This window comes from Coenobita brevimanus, chromosome 2 (genome assembly GCF_032717465.1).
Source record: "Coenobita brevimanus isolate Jiangsu-jjx chromosome 2, ASM3271746v2, whole genome shotgun sequence".
Lineage (NCBI taxonomy): Eukaryota > Metazoa > Arthropoda > Malacostraca > Decapoda > Coenobitidae > Coenobita > Coenobita brevimanus.
This window is the reverse complement of record NC_136955.1, coordinates 1,126,613-1,149,000: the sequence shown is the minus strand read 5'-3', so window position 1 is coordinate 1,149,000 and position 22,388 is coordinate 1,126,613. Positions and strand designations below refer to the sequence as shown.

The 22,388-nt window shown below is 45.8% G+C and overlaps 1 protein-coding gene across 1 annotated transcript in view; it reads left to right on the top strand.

The window, feature by feature from the left end:
* Positions 1-22,388, top strand: part of wge (BAH domain and coiled-coil containing protein winged eye) — a 50,205-nt gene that overhangs the window by 5,439 nt on the left and 22,378 nt on the right. Inside the window, exons 3-11 of the mRNA XM_080265584.1 lie at positions 2,062-2,229; positions 4,653-4,994; positions 9,435-9,551; positions 11,957-12,293; positions 12,360-16,425; positions 17,424-17,522; positions 18,442-18,617; positions 19,384-19,966; positions 21,852-21,945. Coding sequence (XP_080121710.1) covers positions 2,062-2,229; positions 4,653-4,994; positions 9,435-9,551; positions 11,957-12,293; positions 12,360-16,425; positions 17,424-17,522; positions 18,442-18,617; positions 19,384-19,966; positions 21,852-21,945 — 5,982 coding nt within the window. The remainder of the gene's footprint in view (positions 1-2,061; positions 2,230-4,652; positions 4,995-9,434; positions 9,552-11,956; positions 12,294-12,359; positions 16,426-17,423; positions 17,523-18,441; positions 18,618-19,383; positions 19,967-21,851; positions 21,946-22,388) is intronic.

The following is a 22,388-nucleotide window of genomic DNA, read 5'->3' as shown; positions in this document are numbered from 1 at the left end:
CCGTGCCTCTCTCTCTCTCTCTCCCTCCCTTCCTCCTCTCCTCCCTCCTCTCTTCTTGATCTCTCTCTTTCCCTCCCTCCCTCCCTCCCTCCTCTCTTCTTGACCCCCCCTCTCCCTCCCACATTCTTTTTTTCCCTCCTTCCTTCTCCGTCCTTTCCTATACTTCCTCCCTCCTTATCTCTTCTCTCCCTTCCTCCCTCTTCTCCACTTACTCCCACTCTCCATCCCTTCTCCCCTCCTCTCCCTCCTTGCTCCCTCCCTCCCTCCCTCCCTCCCTCCCCCCTTCTCTTTTCCCTCCCTCCCCCCCTTCTTCATCCTTCCCTCTTCCCTCCCTCCCTCCCTTCTTCATCCTTCCCTCCTCCCTCCCTCCCTTCTTCATTCTTCCCTCCTCCCTCCCTCCCTTCTTCATCCTTCCCTCTTCCCTCCCTCTCTTCTTCATTCTTCCCTCCCTCCCTTCTTCATTTTCCCTCCCTCCCTCTTCTCTCCCTCCCTCCCTCCCTCTTCTCACCCTCCCTTCTTCATTCTTCCCTCCTCCCTCCCTCCCTCTTTCTAACTATCTTCTTCCCCTTCCTTGTTCACTAGTTCCTGTTTCATAGCTATTTTCTGTCAGTAACTTATCTCTCTCTTTAATCTTTCTTTATCTTTCGTCCTCTCTTTAATTATCTTTCTTTATATCTTTCGTCCTGTCTTTAATTACCTTTCGTCCTCTCTTTAATTACAGTATCTTTATCTTTCTTCCTCTCTTTATTTATCTTTCTCTCTCTTTCGTCCTCTCTCTTTAATTCTGTCTCTTTATCTTTCGTATTTACACATCTTCCCAAATATTAATCTGAGAGTGGGTCATAGGAGCTTGGGGTGTTTATCTGTCTATCTGTCTATCTACTTATCTATTTATTTATCTATCTATCTATCGCCAGACGCCTCAGTCCTGTACGGGGTGGCCACCAGCAAATCACCTCCATGTCACCCTGTCCCCTGCCATTTTGCCACTTACAACCCCCCCCCCCCGTCCCTCATATACCTCCCTACTCCATCCCTCCATCTCATCTTCAGCCTCCTCCTCCCTCTTACGACCTCCACCTCACACACTCCTTGTTAGTCTCTCACTCCAACCCCCCCAAATTACACCCCCCGTCTCTCATATACGTTATCTCTCCACTTCATCCCTCCATCTCATCCGTCCTTTCCCTCTCCCCACTCCCTTTCAGTGCTTTCACCTCACACATGCACTCTCCCAGTTAGTCTCTCACTCTCCATACTCTCCTCCTCCCTCTTCCCCCCCCTCCACCACACTCACACTCTCCTAGTTAGTCTCTCACTCCATCACATGGCCAAACCACCTCTGTGTATTTCCCCATTAACTCTATAGTCATCAGAATGCAGTAATAATAGTGTGTTTTCATTTGACAGAACTGGTCCACTCATGCTTGAAATTCAGTAGGCCCTGGAGATCAGAACGAGTCTCCTTGGTTACTAGTCAAAAACATCCCTCTCAGCTACACTTGGCCATCCACCAAGCTAAAAGGGTTAGGGGTACGAGTGAGTCTCCTTGGTTACTAGTCAAAAACATCCCTCTCAGCTACACTTGGCCATCCACCTAGCTAAAAGGATTAGGAAAAGAAGGATGAGATGGAGGGAGGGAATTGAGAGACAGCGTATATAAGGGACGGGGGGTGTAAGTTGGGGGGTTGGAGTGAGAGACTAACTAGAAGTGTAAGGTGGAGGTGGGGAGAGGGAGGGGGAGACCGAAGATGAGATGGAGGGATGGAGCAGAGAGGTATATGAGTGAGGGGGGTGTAAGATGGGGGCAGGGAAGCAAAATGGCAGGGTACAGGGTAACGTGGAGGCGATTTGTTTGTGGCCACCCCGTATGACATTAAGGCGTCTGGCTATAGACAGGTACAGATAGATAGAAAGCGAAATGGTAGGGGACAGGGTAACGTGGAGGTGATTTGTTTGTGGCCACCCCAAATGGCATTAAGGTGTCTGGCTATTGGTAGATACAGATAGACTGAGATACGTTTCCCTGGTGTTGGTGTTTTAATAATTGACGTGCTTCAGGCGGTGATGTGAGTGTGGCTGCGTCCTGCTCCCCGATACTGGCCCTGACGCAGCTCTCCGTCACCTGCGTACCCCCACCCTCAGCCGCCCCAGACCAGCCCAGGGGTCATCACAGAACCACCAAAGTCAGCAGTAGTCAGCCGGAGTCCTCACGCCCCTCTCTCTCAGGTGGGTTCATGTGCTGAGCTGGAGAGAAGCAAGATTGGATGTGTGTGGAGTAGATAATCTCAATTGACACTTACTCGGGTTAAAATTGCTGTCTTCTCATCATGATTTCTGAGTTTTAAATGTAGATTAATACTTGAAAATGCTTCTAGTCATGAAGAAGTGTTATCAGCTATGGAAAGAACGTTCAGTTGTGGTATGGTGTTATTCTGCCACTGAGCTACTGGAAATATGCTGTAAAAGGATGTAAATATAGGCCAGGTTAAGGTGAAAGGAGTATAGTGGAATGGGGTATGATGGAGAGGAGTTAGAAATATGAGATGGAGAACAAGGGTGGATGGTGTGATTGGGTTTGAAAGAAGAATATAAAGGTAGAAGGAAGGAAGATGTGCGTGTGATCCTGTGTGGGAAGCTGTCAGAGGGTTGAACGGGGAAATGATTGAAGATTGACTCATAATGTAGGTGATTAAGTTCCCTAACACCTCTTCCTTACAGATTTATTTTTGGATATAGCAGGCTAATATCATGCTTACACTAAACAGAGTATGGTGGTATTAGAATAATTTAAGTCACACATTGAGGTGGTTTGGCCATGTGGAGAGGATGGAGAGTGAGAGACTGATGAGGAGAGTGTATGTGAGTGAGGTGGAGGGGGGGAAAGGGAGGGGGAGGCCAAGTATTAGATGGAGGGATGGAGTGGAGAGGTATATGGGAGGGGGGTGTGAGCTGGGAGTAGGGCAGTGAAATGGCATGGAACAGAGCGACATGGAGGTGATTTGTCTGTGACCAACTCTTACGGGATTACGGCGTCTAGCGATAGATAGATAGACGGCTCCCATTGTGTAAAAGAATCCAAGCATGTGGTGTGTAAGTGTAAATACAGTATACAAGACTGTTTTCCTCACTTTAGACATTTCAAATTGGAGTAGTCAGGTACTGGAATAACCCTCATTTACTCCACAACAAGAGGTCCACCCAAATCTCAGTAGCACCCATCTGGCAGTAAACTCTCATCCTATTTCTGTCCAGCTCTCTAATGCATAGTTAACCAATACTCCCAGTCATTTTATGTATGCAACAAGTCAACTCTGGAACTGTCTTCCTCTGTCTGTATTTCCCCCTGCGTGTGACCTCCAGTCTTTGAAATGTGGTGTGTTCGAGCATTGCAAAATAAACGGATCTTGAATTTGACTCATGTTTACTTTTTTTTGGAAGGAACAATCCTGTGGGCTTCTGGCCTTTGGTTCTTCCTTCCCTGCATTAAAGAAAAATAAATAAATAAAAAACTACAGGGTGAGTCCAAAGGGTTCTTTTTTGTATTCATTATCTGCCATAGCATTAGTCCACTCGAGAATTCAAAATTATTTAACTGAGAAAATGACATTAGATGGAAGCCCAAAAAATTCGCTTAATTAAAATTTTACTGTTGCGAAAAATATTCATTGTTCTGTATAGCTAATTACTCTACCAGAATGAAGTGCTTTAAGTGTCTGCCAAAGTTGCAACACAAAAATGCTCTTTGCAACATAATGCATTGTGATGGATTGGTGATCATGCCTTGGAATACTTTTTAAATATATACTGATTCATATTTTTTTATGAAGTGTGTGTGCGTTTGGGGGTTGATTGATTCTTAGTGTTTTATGAAGTGTGTTTATTCTTGTGTTTATTGATTGTTGTTGTTTTTATGTTTGTGTGTGTGTGTGTGTCCTTCGTATATCCCTCAGAAGAGTGCGTTGGCTTGTAATATTGACTAAACCCTCTGTTTTTTTTGCATCCATTGAAGTGTTTTGTAGTTGCTGCATAGACGATTTTATTCTCCAGAGAGTGAGCACCATTCACCCTTTCATGATCCAGACAACTCTAGTATTTTAATCTTTCCAACAGCAGATTATATACAGCTGAGTTTAAGTCATAGGAGCCTGAGAGTTACTCTGTCATAAATCCACTCCAAAAGAGTGAATGGATTTGTTTCATGGACTCGGAAAGGCTTTGTCTATCTATCTATCTATCTGTCTATCTATCTATCTATCTATCTATCTATCTATCTATCTGTCTATCTGTCTATTACCAGACACACTCAGAAAGGCTTTGTCTGTCTGTCTATCTGTCCATCAATAACCAGATGCATTAATCCCATAAGGGGTGGCCACAAACAAATCGCCTTCATGTCACCCTGTCCTCCGCCATTTTGCTGCCCTCCCCTCGACCTACACCCTCCTCTTTCATATACCTCTCTAAGTTAGGTTTACTCCGTCGATACATACACGTAAATTACCACACATACTCCTACTGTGCTTACAATAATAATAAAGTGTAATATACAGTATAGTACATGCTATAATAATATTTCTGTACATTAAAGACTTCAGCAGTGACTTATTACAGTACTGATGTGTCTGAATCAGTGGTATTTGTCTGTGCAGCAGTTGTAAGCAGCAACAGCGTGTCAGCAGTAGTCAGTAGTGGAGGGAGCCTGGTAGTCAGCACAAGCGGGGTGTCAGCAGCAGCAGCAGTAGTCAGCAACATACCCGTGGGCATTGCTGTGGGGCGGCAGCGGCAGGAACCCCGGGATGAGTCCACACCAGCATCAACCCGGAGCAACAACACAGGGGGCGGTGGCTCCCCTGTGGGTGGGACGACAGCTCTCTGGCCCCTCCCACCCACACCCTGTACTCTCACGCCCACACCCTGCACCCTTCCACCCACACCCTGCACCCCGGGCCTCCCCACCGCCCCATTCTGGCTTACACAGAGTCAGTTCTCAGGTGGGTGCGTTGGGTTTGGCTGTAGAATTTAAGATTGAGTTAAGATCCATATTCTCATCAGCTTGAAGGCTTTCTTGCATCACATCCTTACCAGTTTTTTTCTGCTAATAACACTTTAATATTCTCTTGTATTTTATTTGTGTTATTTGTGTTGGTATTAAAAAGATATAAAAAGCACAGAAGAGACTACTGAGATATTCAAGATAAATCACTAAGAAAGAGGGTCTAGAAAGCGTCCCAAACTCTCGAGAATGTGGATCAGCTTACAAGACTTTGCTGTGCCTCTTCCTTAGTGATTTATTTGGCATATTTATCCCAAGCAGTTCGCCTTTATTTATATATTTTTAGTACTGACATTAATTGCATTTTAAAGTACAGGAAATTAAGGTGTAGTTGGCAGAATAAATGACTGAGTAAGAGGTGCAAGGAAGCCCTCTCTACCACATAAATATGGTCATTAACTTCTTCACTTTATGAGGTCTTAGATAAAATTAAGAACGATATCTGGTGGTAACAAGCATCAAGGGGAAGGGCAAGGTAGGGGATCTCTGTTATCTTGTCTTTGTTTTTTCTTGGAGGGAACAATCGTGTGGGGTTCTGGCCTTTGGTTCCTTCTTCCTTGCATTAAAAAAAAGAAAGAAAAAGAAGATATTGTACCATGAGATTCTTAGCATCATTGTTTATCGTCATATCTCAGGCCTTTGAGCTTGTGGTGGGTTATCATTGCATACAAGGAAGCTGCATCCAGGTAACCACAGTGATCCAGGTGCTGTTATTTTACCCACCCGTCTACAAAGGGTTAACGAATACCTGATCTGATTTATGCCAGCTTTCCAAACCAGGATTTGAACCCTGGTGCTCATTAGCCAGTATTTTTGTTGCTGGGAAAAATAAAAAATGAAAAAAGTTTGGTTTCTGTGTACATCAAGAATTTAGTTAAAAAAAAAAAAAAAAATCCCATAAAACCAAATAATAATAATAATAATAATAATAATAATAATAAATAAATCTGGTTATACTGGGATTAAAGTAAATGAAATGGAGATAAATGCAGTTATCAGTAAAGTTTAGTGAATTATTATGTGGTATAAATAAATAAATAAATAAAAAATAAAGATGTCAGTGAATGAAAGTCTTTTAGTGAGATGACCCTCTCTGAATTTGTTATGACTCTCTCTCTCTCTCTCTCTCTCTCTCTCTCTCTCTCTCTCTGTGTTTGTGTGTGTGTGTGTGTGTGTGTCTCTCTCTCTCTGATTTTATTCCTGTTCACTTTTTCAGCCTTTAGTTTCCTTCATACTGTCCCTGAGCAGTTTTTATTTAGCTACTTATTTTAAATGCTTCTTCCCTTTATTACAAGAGATCTCCTCTTAGACAAATAAAGTCTCTGGCAGTAAAGGAATAAGGTAATAAAACAGACCTCATGGCAGTGAAGAAGTTAATATACCCTTTTCACGTTAACTTGGCCTAAACTAGCCACCTCTCCATCTTAAATGCGGAGGTGTAACAGTATATCAACACTAGAATTTGGTGCTAGTCACAAAGAAGTGTTATGGAAAGGATGTAGAACCGTAGCATTGTCTTTTTTCTGCCACTGAGCTATGTGAAATAAGCTGCAAAAGGATGAAAAGCTGGGCCAAGTTAAGGTGAACAGACTTATGTGGTGTAACTCCAATAGGTAGAATGTGGTATGATGGTATTTTCATGATGGTGTAGATGGTATGCGGGTGTAGAAGATTGTGGTGTAGATTTGTTGAGTAATGTATTGAAGTGGTGTGATCACGTAGTTAAGGAGAGGTAGAATATTGTAGGTGATATTATTGTATGGTGTGGTTGTGTAGTGTGGCATTGTGTGGTGTGGTGTGGTGATGGTGTATGGTATGGTGTGATGTATTGTGATGTGGTGGTAGTGGGAGGTGTGATGGTTTAAAGTGATATGGTGTGGTAAGATCATGTGTGTGGTGTGGTGTGGTGTCATAATGGTGTAGTGTGGTGTGTCGGATGTTTATGGTAGTGACATGTAGTATAGTGGTGTGTGGTTGGCCTGTGGTAGTGTGGTGGTGTTGTATGGCAGTATGTGTGGTGTGGTGGTGGTGGTGTGTTGTGCAGCGCTGTAGTCTGGTATGGATTTTGTGTGTGTGTGTGTGTGTGTGTGTGTGTGTGTGGTATGGCAACATTGTATGGCATGGTGATATGTGATTATGTGACTGGCTTGGTATCAGTATATAATGTAGTGTGGTATCAAAACACAGAAATTTGAATGTAGAACCAGTAGCATATATTGTAGACCATATATGGGTGTAGGTATGGGTAGAAGGTGGGTATAAATGTAGATGTTCTTGTAGATTAACCATTTCTTGAGGAGCGGAAAAAGTAGGGGTAGAGAAGTTAACGTATACCAAGCTGAGTGATGTCACGCTGGAAAGAAGAATGGAAAAAGTAAAAACCTTAACCATACTGATTACTTGGGCCATCTTGTCCTTGCTTCTGTTTGTTTTTTTGTGTGACTGTGCCTGAGAGATCTCCATGTGGTTTGAAAAAGGAACTACAGTCAAATTAATCCCCCAGTCTGGCTACACTTGGCCATCAAAGGAGCTGAAAGGAGTTGGGATCTTTTAGGTTAGGGTAAAGGCACTGTACTGGGGATCAGAGCTGGATTTTAGAGAGAATGAGTGGGTCTGATTGTGGATACATATTCGCGGCTCACAATTCTGAGGTTGTCGTCATTGTACCCTGGCAACCTCCCATGCAGAAGTGCGTCCAATTTCATATCGTATTATACACAAACCATATTATTATGCACGAATACATTATACACGAATCACATGCGTCTCATATTATACACGAAATCGGATGTGCTGTTGAGGGGTAAGTTGCCAGGGTATGTTAATAACAACCTCAGAGTCATGTGCCGTGACCATAGTCTGTGTGGGCTTAGGTTTGGCTGTGATCTTTAACTCCCACACAGATGTAGGTGTGGGTTTAGGTCAGGTGTGGGTGTGGGGGCAGGTGTGTATTTCAGCCCGTGGATGGACCCGCAGGTGTGGGTGTTAAAGTACTGGGTTGGGGTCTTGATGCACGTGTGTGAGATGAGGTGTAATTACAAACTTGTACACCCACTCTCACTCATCTGCACCTATGCTATTAACTCCTCCATGCTGATGATGCTCTGTTCATTATATTTTTGGTGCAGTCAGAGTATTTTATGAAGCTTTGGAGAGGCTTTTGGAACTGGAGATGCTAGTAGTAATAGTAATGTTGTTAGCCTCAAGTTGATCAGTGTGAACCCAGTGTACTGCTGGCTGAAGCTTCCCTCCTTCTGCAGCCCACCACCTTTCTTTCAGTAGGGAGGGAGTTGAGGGATGTTTGTGTAACCAGGCAGTGAAGTTGCTGAGTTATATCAGTGCCACCACATGAAGGCATCCCTCTCCATTGCCAGAGGTTAAAAATAGCACTTATTAATCCCTTCACAGCAAGAGTTCTCCCCTAAATTTAGCACAGGAAGGGAGCAAAATATATTACGAAATTCAGTGCATCATCAGATCGAAGGGGGTAATGCATGCAACCTAATATCTATCTCTCTCTAGCCAGACGCCATGATTCCATAAGGGGTGGCCGTGTGACTTTGAGTTAGTCGTTTTATGGGGAGGGGCACTAACCCTCCACCAACCCACTTGTTGACACGTAGGGAACTCGTATGGTTTGGTTATATGGTTACCACCCAGCGTTGTAAATGGTTTTCCCGGCTTACGGGAAACCATTAGGCTTGTCACTCAACGTAAAGCCACCTGAAAAGGAAAAAAGAGTAATAAAAAGTGACAGGAAAGATGGGAGAAATAAGAAGAGAGGAGGACAGACACAGAAAAAGAATGATAAAAGACAAGAAAGTAAATGAAGTAAATGGCAGTACAGTCATTTTAACTGTCAGGATTATATGTCTGTCTCACCAGGATAGAATTGTTTGGTGTTTTGTGGAGTAGGTTTCCGGAATTGTCTATCTTTCTATCAATCTGTTTATCTTTCTACCTATCTGTCTGTCTGTTAAAAGTATGGAAAATCTTAGGCTCGATTAGTCACTCGGATTGATAAAATTGTCAGGCCAACCATGAGAGAAATAATCGTGACAGTATTTACACTCAGGCTCCTGTGACTCAGTTTCAGCCTAATAAAGTCATCTGGCCTTAAATGGAATGGATTGCTAGAGTTGTCACCATCTTGAAAGGAGTAAGTGTGGGGGTGGGAGTAAAAGAGCTGGAGGGAAGGAGGGATTTTGTGTGTGTGTGTGTGTGTGTGTGTGTGATAGATACAGTTGTGTTGTCTGTATGTGGGTGGCTGAGTGGGCAATGAAGTATGTGCAAGTGTACATGATGAAGGTGTGTGTGTGTGTGTGTGTGTGTGTGTGTGTGTGTGCAGGGTGGGATGTATAACCAGGTAACCTTACAGGCGTGGGTGTGGAGGCGGGTGTGGGTGTAGGCGCGGGTCTGGGCCTGGGCTACCAGTTCGCACGGGACCCTCTGAGCGGCCATCTTTACCTGCTGCCTCACCCTCACCCCCTGCCAGGTAACCATCCACTCACCAGACTTAGTCCATATGGTTTAGAATCCACACAATCAAGAGGGCCACCCATGCATTGTCCTGGTGCTGCTGCTGCCCAGGGTTCATCGAAATGTAAACCCAGTGGACTGCAGGCTGAAGTTTCCTATATCCTCCTCCTGGGAACGAAGGAGGGCATTGAGGGACATTTTTATAACCTGCTAGAGCTGTACCACCACATGAAGGGGTTGTTCCTTGGCACTGTGGATAATACGGATGAGATATTTAATGTTGGTGCCATGATTAAGACATTTATTATTGCCAATCCAAAGTCATCATCATCATTATCATCATCTTGACCTCTTTGTTATACCCAAGAATTAAGTCAGGTAGTGTTTAGAAAGAAAGAAAAAATATGATAAGAGGGAGAACAAAGCAACAACACACCCAGTTCAAGATAATTTAAATCAGGATGTATATGTGGAAGTTGATGTGTATTTTGGTAATAGTAGAGTAATTGGAACCCCAGACTTATTTAAAAAGTAAACCTGATAGACTGCAGACTAGAGTTGCCTTAACCTGGTAGACTGCAGACTAGAGTTGCCTTTACCAGGTAGACTGCAGACTAGAGTTGCCTTTACCAGGTAGACTGCAGACTAGAGTTGCCTTTACCAGGTAGACTGCAGACTAGAGTTGCCTTTACCAGGTAGACTGCAGACTAGAGTTGCCTTTACCAGGTAGACTGCAGACTAGAGTTGCCTTTACCAGGTAGACTGCAGACTAGAGTTGCCTTTACCAGGTAGACTGCAGACTAGAGTTGCCTTTACCAGGTAGACTGCAGACTAGAGTTGCCTTTACAAGGTAGACTGCAGACTAGAGTTGCCTTTACCAGGTAGACTGCAGACTAGAGTTGCCTTTCGCCTGCTGTCCATCACCACCAGTTCAGAATGGGAAGGGAGTTGAGGGACATTTGTAGTGAGAGTTGAGGGACATCTGTATAACCAGGCAGCAGAGTTACCTAGCCATATCAGTGCCACCACATGAAGGCATCCCACACCAGCACCAGTGTGGTAATGTTAGGTTAGGTCGGGTTAGATCAGCGCTTTAACTAGATTGCCAATTTAGCCTTTCAGAGTTATGGTTATTTGTGTTTGAATTATAAAGCTTTACCCAATTTTATGATTATGTTAGGAATATTAGTGTGGTGTACTGTTTTTGGATATTATTTTCATTAGCAGCATTGTAATACCTACTAAAAAAAAAAAAAAAAAAAAAAATAGTGACCTATTTGAAGCTGGTTTGGTTGATGTAGATGTAACATTGAAATATTTTGGGATCATTCAAGTTGTTTCATCAGTGAGAAGTAGTATATTAACATTCCATTAAGTTGTTGTTCCATTCTGCACATGTAAGAGATAGTGACGCTAAAGTGACTCCACTCTTTCTGCCACTGCATGAGTATTCTTGAGTGTACTGTATAGTATTTATGAAGAGTAATGTACTACTACCGTACATGTTTGTGATTTGACTGTAGATTTGAGAGAGGTAGCTATAACGTACTGCATCCAATTCAGCCATCACCAAATTACAAGAAAAAATAAATAAAATTATTTTTTTTGCTCTCCCCTCGGTAAGGCATGCTACACCTTTATTACATTGCTATATTATGTGTAAAATTATTACTTTAACCATCTCTTATCTTGAATATTTGTCCAGAAAGATATGAGGCACCTGATTTGTCTCATAGTTTTCATTTTAATATTCTAAGCAGAGTGATGCTGCATTTTTTTAATGGTTGTGAAAATGTTGTATGGGATCACACTTACTGGTTAGTTTTGGAAGGATGATACGCTGATTCAGAATTAAGACTTTCCACTTTTGATTTAAATTAAGACTTCCCACTTTTGATTTAAAATTAAGACTTCCCACTTTTGATTTAAAATTAAGACTTCCCACTTTTGATTTAAAATTAAGACTTCCCACTTTTGATGTAAATTAAGACTTCCCACTTTTGATTTAAAATTAAGACTTCCCACTTTTGATTTAAAATTAAGACTTCCCACTTTTGATTTAAAATTAAGACTTCCCACTTTTGATTTAAATTAAGACTTCCCACTTTTGATGTAAATATTTGCTTCAGGATTCAGTATGACAATTTTGACATTAAATACTGCTCAGATATATTAGGTTACCCATTTTGCATACCAAGATATGTGTCTTGAATTTTTTGTTGAGTTTTACACAAATATTGAAATCTATCTGTCTATCAATTCCCAGACGCCTCAATCCCATAAGGGGTGGCCACAAACAAATCGCCTCCATGTCACCCTGTCCCCCGCCATTTCACTTTATTATTTGCCACAGTTTATCTGGTTTGGGCAGTGATTTGCATAGATATTACTAATGCTGTACCCACTTGACTTCCGGCACAGATGCCAGTGGAGGTGGACTGGTGTGGGCGGGCTACAGTGGAGTGCCGGCCCCACCTGTTGTGCTGCCGCCCCAGCAGATTCTCCTGCCCGACACCCATTACCATCCCCGCACTCTCACCCACCCTGCCCTGCTCCACCTTCCCCACCCACATCCCACTCCGGCCCCTGCCCCGCCTGTCAAACGAGAGGAGCCTCCGGCCGCCCCACCCGAGGACGACCACAAGTCTCGGCCGGGCAGCGTTCCGCAGCCTGGCCAAGGAGCACCACCTCCATCCCTACCCCAGGCCCTATCCCACCTTCCTCCATCCTTCCTGTATCCCACACCCTCCTCCCTCCCGTACTACATCCAGCCACCTCACCCCACACCCTTCCCCCTTCCTGCCTTCCCCACCCCTGCTGGGAGTACAGCCCCAGCACCTCTCACCCCCACCCTCACCCCCACCCCTGCTGCCCTCACGCCCACTCTCACCCCTGCTCCATTGGCTGCTGCATCACCCCCAGCCATTCCCACCCTAGCAGAGAGTGCCAACCAACAGGAGGAACCGGAGACCCATGCCCCGCCGCACTGCCCCCCATTGCTACGGCTGAATATAAAGACAGAGGTAAAGGAAGAGGTTCCATCGCCTGGACCCGACCACCCGGCCCCACCTGTGAAGAGGGAGGCCGGCTGTGTTGGCACCCAGCTGGCCGCAGCCACCCAGCCACACCCACAGTCATACACCACATCATCACAGCCTCCATACACCACAGCTGCTCACATACCCTTCACTTCAGCCTCTCTCAGACTCCACACCACTGCAGCCACTGAGCCACCCTTCACCACAGCTAAGCAGCCTTACCTTCCACCACAGTCACTCAGCACAGCTGACTGGCCAGCCCACCATCTGCTGAGTGAGGTGTCATCACAGCTACCAGCGGACCTGACCATCACCAGGACAGCCAGCCGAGTCAACAGCACCGTGTCCGTGTCCGTCAGTTGCCGACAGACGGCATCACCCTCCCTCTCCCCGGTCACTCATGCAACCAGGAGTCCCGCGCGGCCAACAGCCACGCCAATCTCCAACAGCTGTCCTGATCCTGAGTGTGCAGAGTGTCACACGGAAGCTCACACTGCAGTCACGCTGGCCGCCCTCAGTCACTCTGTCATGACCTGTGAGTACCCCAGCCCATCCTGCACTGGTCTGGAGGCGGCTGCAAACGACCACACGGATGTCCAAGTGGATGACCCCTCCACCCCCCACACAGAACAGACGGACACCTCCTTCCTAGACATCAGTGGTCTGGAGCTGCTGTCCCAGAGTGTCCTGCAGCACGCAAACAGACTGACGGACACTGAGCAGACAGCAACAGACACTGACACTGAGGCTGATATCAATGTGGACTCTGATACTGAATTGGACACATCAGAATCACAGCTGCATATTGATCTACAGACAGATGTGACCACAGAGATGGACACAGATGCCCAGCATGACACCACAGTCCACCCCTGCCTCACAGGGACACAACCCTGCACCACGGATGTGCACAGCAACATGGAGGAAGAACATAACAGCACACGTCACTCCTGCCACTCTCCCCCATCCCCTCACATGCTTGGAAGAACAAGTGGAAGCCAAATTCATCACTTGCCAGAGTCAGCATCAGTCAGCAGAGTCAGCCAACCTATCATAGACTCATCAGTCAGGAGAATCAGTCAGTCACCTCCTGAGTCAGCTGCAGTATGTAGAATCAGTCAGGCACTCCTAATGTCAGCTGCCATAAGTAGATTCAATCACTTATCAGAATCAGCAGCAGTCAGTAGAGCCAGTCAGTCCTCCTCAGAGTCAGTGGTGATGGAGAGGCATGCAATGTGGACGGCAGAAAAGGAAGAATCCGCACGGGAGTTCCTGGCAGCGCGCCAGAACATCAATGCTCAGTTAGAATGTCCCATAAACTACTGCATTCAGGATGAGGGCAGAGCACAAGAGAAGGAGAGCATACAGGAAGAAGGGAGTGCTCAGTGCTCCACACCAGCCCTTGGTGGTGAGTGTGAGGGGAATCGAGAGTGTCATGTGGGGTTAGGTTTAGCAAGAGACAATGCGGGCTTAAGATTGGATGCCCATGAAAAAATATGGTCAGTACCCGGAAGTGTGAGGGAGGATAGTGCAAGAGAGAGCAGTGTCGGTGAGTGCACTGTAAGGGAAGACTGTGCAAAAGATTATGCAATGGACTATGGTGCATTAGATTACAGTGTCAGAGAGGGTTCAGCGCAGAATGATACAAGGGAATTGGCTGCAGTGGAAGGTGTAATGGAGAGTGTAGGAGAGGAGGGTGATTGTGAGGGTGCCACACACCCTGACTCTCTATGCAGGCTGCGGGGTCTCCGCCTTCTGTGTGCCTTAGCCGAGATGCGAATCCGAGAGGAGGCGGCAGCTGAATCGGCATGTCCCGGCTTGACGTCCCTGGCAGCCGTAGCCGCAACCTCACCCAGTGTCCCAACCCCACATAATGTCCCCACTCTGCATCAGCCTCCGTCTCACCCACACACACAGCCCACACACCCTGAACTTCCACAGCCACGCCCAGAGTCATCGGAGCCAAAGTTACCTTCCCCATGTCTAACACCACCACATGTTTCACAGTTAACAGAACACCCACACTGCACACCACCACAAATGAAGTCGCCAAAGCCATACCCACCACACCCTGAGCCTGCCACACCAGAACACCAGCCACCAGCCTCACCACTACAGCAGTCACACCATCTGTCAGTACCTCCCCAACGGTCTGCTCTCTCACCGCATCCACTCACCCCAGCTCTCTCACAGCCACACTCCACACCCCCTCAGCAGTCAGACACCTCATCCTCCACTCAACAGTCAGCCCATTCACCCATCCCCGACCATTCAGTCCCCGTACCCTCCCCTCGACAGTCAGTGCGTTCACCCTCTCCCAAGCAGTCAGCCCCCTTACTCTCCCCTCGACAGTCAGCTCCTTTACTCTCCCCTCGACAGTCCGTGCGTTCACCGTCCCCTCGACAATCGGCTCCTTTACTATCCCCTCGACAGTCAACTCCCTTACTCTCCCCTCGACAGTCAGTCCGTTCACCCTCCCCTAAGCAGTCAGCTCATTCACCCTCCCACCAGCAGTCAGTGCTCTCTCAGTCACCTGCTCCTGAGGCACGCCAGTCACCCACCTCTGAGCCACACCCATCACCAATCGCTCATCAGTCACCTGCCAGTCAGCCCCACCAGAGTCCTATTCGTGAGCCCCCGTCTCCACTTCCCAGCACTCCACAGCCGAGCCTGGTGATGCGGCCGGGGCAGTGGGTTGAGTCGCCCCGGTCACTGCAGGGTTGGTGGGGTGGGGCCGGACAGCCAACCTGCAGCACTCCAGTGAAGGGACCGGATGTCAATAGAAATTACAAAAGTCCAGAGTCAGAACGTGAAGCAAAGGCATTTATTGCCACAAAGGCAGGCCAACATCGAGACCCCAGCCTGCTTCCCCACCAAGGCTTCCCAACGCACTCCATTCCTGAAGCGGAGCGAGAACGAGACATGAGAATAAAGTTGGCCGAGTTGCAGCGGCAGTACCGGGAGAAGCAGAAGGAATTGTCACGCCTCACTCCAGCACGCAGAGGTCCAGGGAGGCCTCCAAAGAAGAACTGTTCCCGAGGCCGGCCTAAAAAGTCTCCCGTGAAGGAACTCTCTCCGCCTGTTTTAGAAAGAGTGAAGGATGTTGGGGAGGAGCAGGAGGAGGGAGAGGAAGGGGAAGAGGCACGTCCAGGTACCAGATCCATACTTAAGCCACCGGTCCTCACGGCAACTTTCACCACAGCAACCACCACCACCCTCCACCAGACAAACCCGCCTCCTGCCACTCACCACACCTCACCACCCACACCAAAGGAAGAGGAGGAAGAGGAGTTTGAGGAATCTGAAGATGAGGATAAAGTAAAAAGAAAAAAGAAGAGAAAGAAGAAGAGAAAATCCTTGTCAGAAGATCCACCATCTCTTCCTGTCCCCTCCCCTGTTCAGAGTCCCACCTTGGCCAGTCCTCTTCCATCCATCAAGAGGGAGGAGGAGGAGGAGGAAGAGCCAAGTCCTTTAACTCAAGAATCACCAGACCAAAAGCAACCCAAAGAAGAGCCGGAAGCAGACCCGGAGGAGGACCAAGACCGTGCTCCAGATCAAGAGGACCGCGCTGCAGGACAAAGTCGAGGTCAGGGCGGGGAAACCGGGCCAGAGAGTGACCTAGAAACACAACAGCAGCTCTTCTCCTCGTCCTCGTCCAAGAAGCGCAAGCCTGGATGCCCCAAGAAACACTCCCCCAGCAAGGAAGATGCCACGGAGACCATCGTGGCCAAGAAGCCTAAGACCATCACCTTCCACCACCACCACCACCACCACAGCCATCACCTCCATTCACCACAGCTACAAAAGCCCCACAAGCCCAAACTCAGGCCCAAGCTGAAGGCAGAGCTCAAAGTAAGTCCTGTGGTGTAAGATGGTCCTTGTTGCATGTAGTGTGGATTGTATTTTAAAGGGGTTTTGGAGATTTCATGCATTTCATAACTTTTTTCTTTTTTTTTTACTAATTAATATATGCATTACTCCTCAGCATCCTTGTGTATGACTTGTATTGAAATTAAAGCGCTCTGTGTTGCATGGAAAAGAATGTTAAGGTGTTATATTAAAAAAAAAAAAAAAAAAAAAAGTCACTCAGAAAATATATCCTTAGGTATCCACAGCACTATCATTTATTTATTTATTTTTTTTCCATCATCATCCGGACCTCCTTTCCCACCCTAGGGCAGGGTGAGGGGAGGTGTGGATGAAACATTACAGGGTGGTTGGTTCGTAATGCTCTAAAAACTCACCTGACAGTACCTTACGGCTCAGTCTGCTGCAGTGGTCTTGAGTGGCAGTGGGGGTTGGGAATAAATAAATGATGCAGGATAGACGCTGATAACACTAACTTTGCTGCTCCACAACACATGGGAAATAACCATGTGGAATGGAGGAAGAGTGGTATGCAAGAGTTAACCGTTACTCCCAGTCCTTTATTTATGCAACAGGTCAATTCACGAACTGTCTTCCTCTATATTTCTTACTGCCAGTGACCTCCAGTCTCTTAAATGCAGTGTGTCCAGGCATCACAAAATGAACAGATCTTGAATTTGCATCATTGTTATCTTGTTTTTTCATAGAGGGAACCATCATGCTAGCTTCTGGCCTTTGGTTCCTTCCTCCTTCCACTAAAAAAAATTCATTCATTCATTCATTGCCAGACGCCATGTATCCCACACGGGGTGGCCAATGGCTTAGAGTTAATTGTTTTGCAGGGAGGGGCACTAATCCTCCACCAACCCCACTTGACACGTAGGGATGCCAACAGCATCTGGTGTTCCCAGGCGGTCACCCATCCAAGTACTAACCAGACCCAACATTGCTTAAATAAATAAAAATGGTATTATTGCTTGCAGGTGAGAGAGGGAGGTCAGGAGGAGGAGGAGCCTGGCCACTTCAAAGGTGACCTGGAATTGGGAAAGGAAACCCTGAAGGTTGAAGACGAACACACCAATGTAAGTTTATGCAGTATATACTCCATCCGTATCAACTTGGCTCAGAATTGTCGTCTCTTTACCCTAAATGCTGCCCAGTAACAAGAGGTTAATACTGGAATATGGTACTAGTCATGAAGAAGTGCTGTGGAAATTATATAGGACCATAGCAATTTTTTAGTCTTCCAGTGAGATGTAATAAGAGATTAAAACTAGAATATAGTGCTAGTCATGAAGAAGTGCATTGAAAAGGATGTAGAACCATAGTATTCTTATTCTACCTTTGAGCTATAACAGGAGATTAGTCACAAAGAAGTGCTGTGGAAATGAAAAGCAGTAGTACTGTATTGTCGTATTCTACCATTGAGCTTCGTTTGTTTTTAAAGGCTCCAACTTGCTTGCATGTGTTGGCCTTGGTCACCTAATGGCGGCTTTCCACGCTGCACGATCCATTGCAGCCTCACTGTTCAGTCCCTTAACCCTAAGGTCACACTTAATGACCTCCTCCCATGTCTTTCTCGGTCTACCCCTCATAACCCCACCCCCAATATTAACACTTCTCACCTTCCTCTGGGAAATAAAGTGTAAATGACAGAAATCTTTGCCAAGTTTAGGTGAATCAGCTATAGGACACTTGGGCCCCCTGTCTGAGTAAGGGTGGCAAGTGTCTTATGTGTATGTATTTTACTCTTTCTTCCTTGCTTTCTGGACCTTTCATCACTGCATTTTCTATCTCTTCCTTGCTTTCTGGACCTTTCACCACTGCATTTTCTTTCTCTTCCATGCTTTCTGGACCTTTCATCACTGCATTTTATTTTCTCTTGTTATCTGGACCTTACCTCACCCCATTCTTGGTGGGAAAAAGGTCATGATGTTGAGGTTGATATACTGTGCTGAATGTATGTTGAAGGGCGCTGATGACCACCATGTGTTTTTCCAGGGTGTCGATGGTGGTCGAGTGTCAGTGCCGAGTGCAGCGGTGGCGAAGAGGCACGGTTGCAGCAATGGCAGCAGCAGGCGAGGGAGGGGATCACTTACCCGACGTGTGATGCTGAGAGACAAAGAGAAGCGCAAGTCAACAGCGGAGAATCAGTCGCATATGGAGGCTTTGTACAGGTATGGCCAGATTCAGGTAACATCTCCCTTCCACTGTGCCCAGGGAATTGTTTTAAATTATCAGTATGTTCTTGTTATTTCCTGATGATTCTGTTTAGCTTCAAATGGATTTTTTTTCAACTGGAAAGTTTAGATGCCATTAATAAGCCCATGTATGAGAGTCCTTAAGTTGAATATAATTGTTTGGTAGTAGCGTGGGTGAACAAAGAAAGGACGTCACCCAGGTTTAAGGAGGTAATAGAGAAGAAATTAGTCATTGACAGAAAATTAGTCACTTATGAAGGCTTTGGGTTGGTATGGCGTGAAGCTTTGACAGTTGCAGCACATTGACATATCTTGTAGTTTTTTCTTGCTGACACCAGGTGATTCTATTCACTTTTAGAGACCTAATGGAGAAAGAGTTACCCATGTCAAAAGCAGATAATTAGACACATGTGGAGCCACTGTATGGGTCTTTGTATCATGAGACAATTTCAGTACAGTTTGCACAGAGGAGGCTTTTTGAGCTGGAGGGGGTAGACACAGCATTCATCAACCCCTTCAGTATCTCGGAGGATCGAATCCACCCAAGGGTAATTGGTAGACATCAGGAAGGGCATCCGGTCATAAATTGCTACACGCTCCAAACCAAAGTCCCTCTACCCAGGGGCAATGCCTTAGCCCTTATCCAAAAAGGGGTACCTGGCGTAAAACTCACTTTTTATCAGAGTAATGGTTATTCACCAGGATGCAGATTTCCACCATCTTTTTGTCTCTTTTTTTCCAGATCACTCAAGAAACACTCAACCGTGGCAGCTGCAGAGCATGATGAGTCAGAGGAGGAGAAAGAAAAAGAGGAGGAGGAAGAGCCTGAGGTGAAAAAGGAAGAGGAAGAGGAGAAGAAGAAGCAGGTGGAGCCAAGTGCAACTGAAGACAGTGCACCACAAAAGCCTAGTCAAGACCCAGCCACAACCTCCACTGACAGTACCACCACAACCACCACCACCGCCACCACCACCACAACCACCAGCACGAGCACCCTCACCACCGTTACCGAATCAACCACAACCACAACGGCAACCACAACCACCCCATCGCCAGGACCGCCAGCCTCCACCGCCCAGCCCACCACCACCACCACAACCGAGACCCCACCACAACGACCGGCGACCATCCCAGGACCGAGCGTGTGTGTCTTGGAGGAGTGCGACTTGGTGGACCGAGCGAGAGTCCTGGTGTTGGAGGACGGACTCTTGTATGCCGGCTCTGTCATGGCCATCGACCCGCCGGACTTGTATGGGGTTGTGATGGACGGGGAACGCAGGGCCAGGCCGCAGATTTATTGCCGAGAGCAGTTGTTGCAGCAGTCTGTGAGTATCCTTCTTCACCACTATCATCACCACCACCACCACCACCACCACCACTGTCATAATCATCATCTTCATCATTCTGACCATTATATCACCTGAGTATGCGGTGGGTTAGGATCCAAAAACAGTAAAAGAGAAAGTGAAGGTAAAAGAATACTGCACTGTCCCTTGCATATCATTTAGTCCTTTACTAGGCAGGGTTGCTGCATATGTGGGATTTAGTTGGAAGGGAACTTAATATACTGTCCTCTGCTGACTGGTTCATAGTTACAGACGTTATGGTCCAGTCATGTGGGTTTTCCCCCTTGATTAACTTATGAAAGTGCCCAGTTCTTTCCCCGATTCAAGAAGCTGGGTCCTAATGAATTAATATTTTGGTAACTAAAGAAGTAAGGGAGAAGAAAAACCCCTTCTTTGTATTGCTGTAAGGATGTGACACCCCCACCCCTGCCCCTTAATTGCTTCACCGCTATGAAGTTTTGGGATAATTAAGTAATCAGACAGTCATTGTGTGATGCAGAACCACAATGTCATAATATCTGTCTTCATCACTGTCATATGGCAGACCCCATATTTGACATATTTCCAACAGTACACCAAGATTCTGTCCCAGGCACGTTTACATTAACCCTTCCTGAAGAATAATTCCCATATTCTGTAATTGTGTTTGATGTGAATATACAGCAGTTTCAGCTTAACATGACCCTCCTGAGGAACATCTTATATGTGTATGTTGTTGTTCTGGGATTGAGGCCTTCTGGACAGACACCTGGTGGACTGCAGGCTGAAGCTGCCCATCTTGTGCTGTTCAATATCCATCTTTTGAGGGGATAGGGAGGGAGTTGAGGAACATTTGTATAACCACGCATAGGTGCCACTGTATGATGTGAACTTTTCCAGAACCATGTGTATATACAGTCACCTACAGTACTTGTATGTGATGAAGTTAGGGGTTGGAAGGGTGGGGTCAAGTAAAGGGGAGAGGGAAGCAGGGGAGGTATAGGAAAGGGGGAGGAGAGTGATGGGGGGAGGTGTGGAAGGAGGGGGGTTTCCTGCAAAGTTCACAGAAACTAGTCTATTAATGGACTTTGCCAGTAGAGTCATGGTCCAGGCTGAGACTCACACATTGTTATAAATTTCAAATCACACGGTAGATTTTCCCCAACAGTTTCCAGGAATTGTTGAGAAGTAATTAGTTTGGGCACTTGATTTAGCGTCCAGTCCACAGAAGACATTAGCTGTACTATGAGCTCCCTTAGTATGGATAGTGCTTGCGAGGAAACATTACCTAGGCTATTTTCATTGCTATATAGAGGAACTTAATGCTTCGTCCCCATTGTTCTTAGTACAAGTTACCATGTCCTACTTGGTGTGTTGTTTTGGTGATGGCACATACATGCTACTTATTTAAAACATCTGTTATTTGAAGGGGTAGACAAGGTTGGGTGGGGATGGGAGGGAGGGAAGCAGAGAAGTTAGGGTGTAGGAAAAGAAAGAGGGGGAGAGGTTAGGGAGAGGCGTGGAAGATATTGTGTAGATATTTTAAAATTAATTGAGGACTGATTTATGTACTGAGAATGAGGTGGAGGGGTGGGTGGACAGACATATGGTTGAGGGGAAGGGGAGTGTAAATTGGAGGGAGGGAGGCCTAATGTGGAGGAGAGGGTGACAAGAAGGTGATTTATCTATGGTCACACTTATAGGGATTAAGGCTTTTGGTAATAGATATAGATAGACAGAGTGAAATAAGTAGATTGATAAATAGACTGATAGATAGACAGATGGATAGATAGACAGGTGGATAAATAGATATAGATAGACAGTTATAGAGATAGAAAGATGAACCCAACCTACCCCAAGTTGACATGACTGCCTGTGTTTTCAGTGGAAGGAGGTGAAGCCCGGAACGACCCGCTTCTTGGCAGAGGGTACTCGTGTCTGTGCCTTCTGGTCACAGCAGTATCGGGCGCTGTACCCAGGTAACGTTCCTTAACTTATTTACATTTACACTCGGTCTTCTCGTTTACATTTACAATCGGTCTTCTTATTTACGTTTGGTCTTAGTTACATTTACACTCAATCTTCCTATTTGCTTTTCTTTAACCCATTGGCTGTGTATTGCATTTTCTTGTATTTTTTTCCCCTCAGGTAATTCATATTCACTTTCATTATTCATTTATCCCTTTTTTCTGTGTGTTGCATCCTTTTTATTTTTTTTGCTCAGCTTATTTACATTTACACTTGGCTGTTCATTAACCTTTCACCTGCATATCACATCTTTTTTCATTTTATTTTTGGATACTGTCAGACTTATTTTGTGTCTAGGGAAACCTTATTTTTGAAAATGTTTGTTGTGTATTTATGTATTATTGTTATTATTATTATTATTATTATTATTATTATTATTATCATCATCATCATC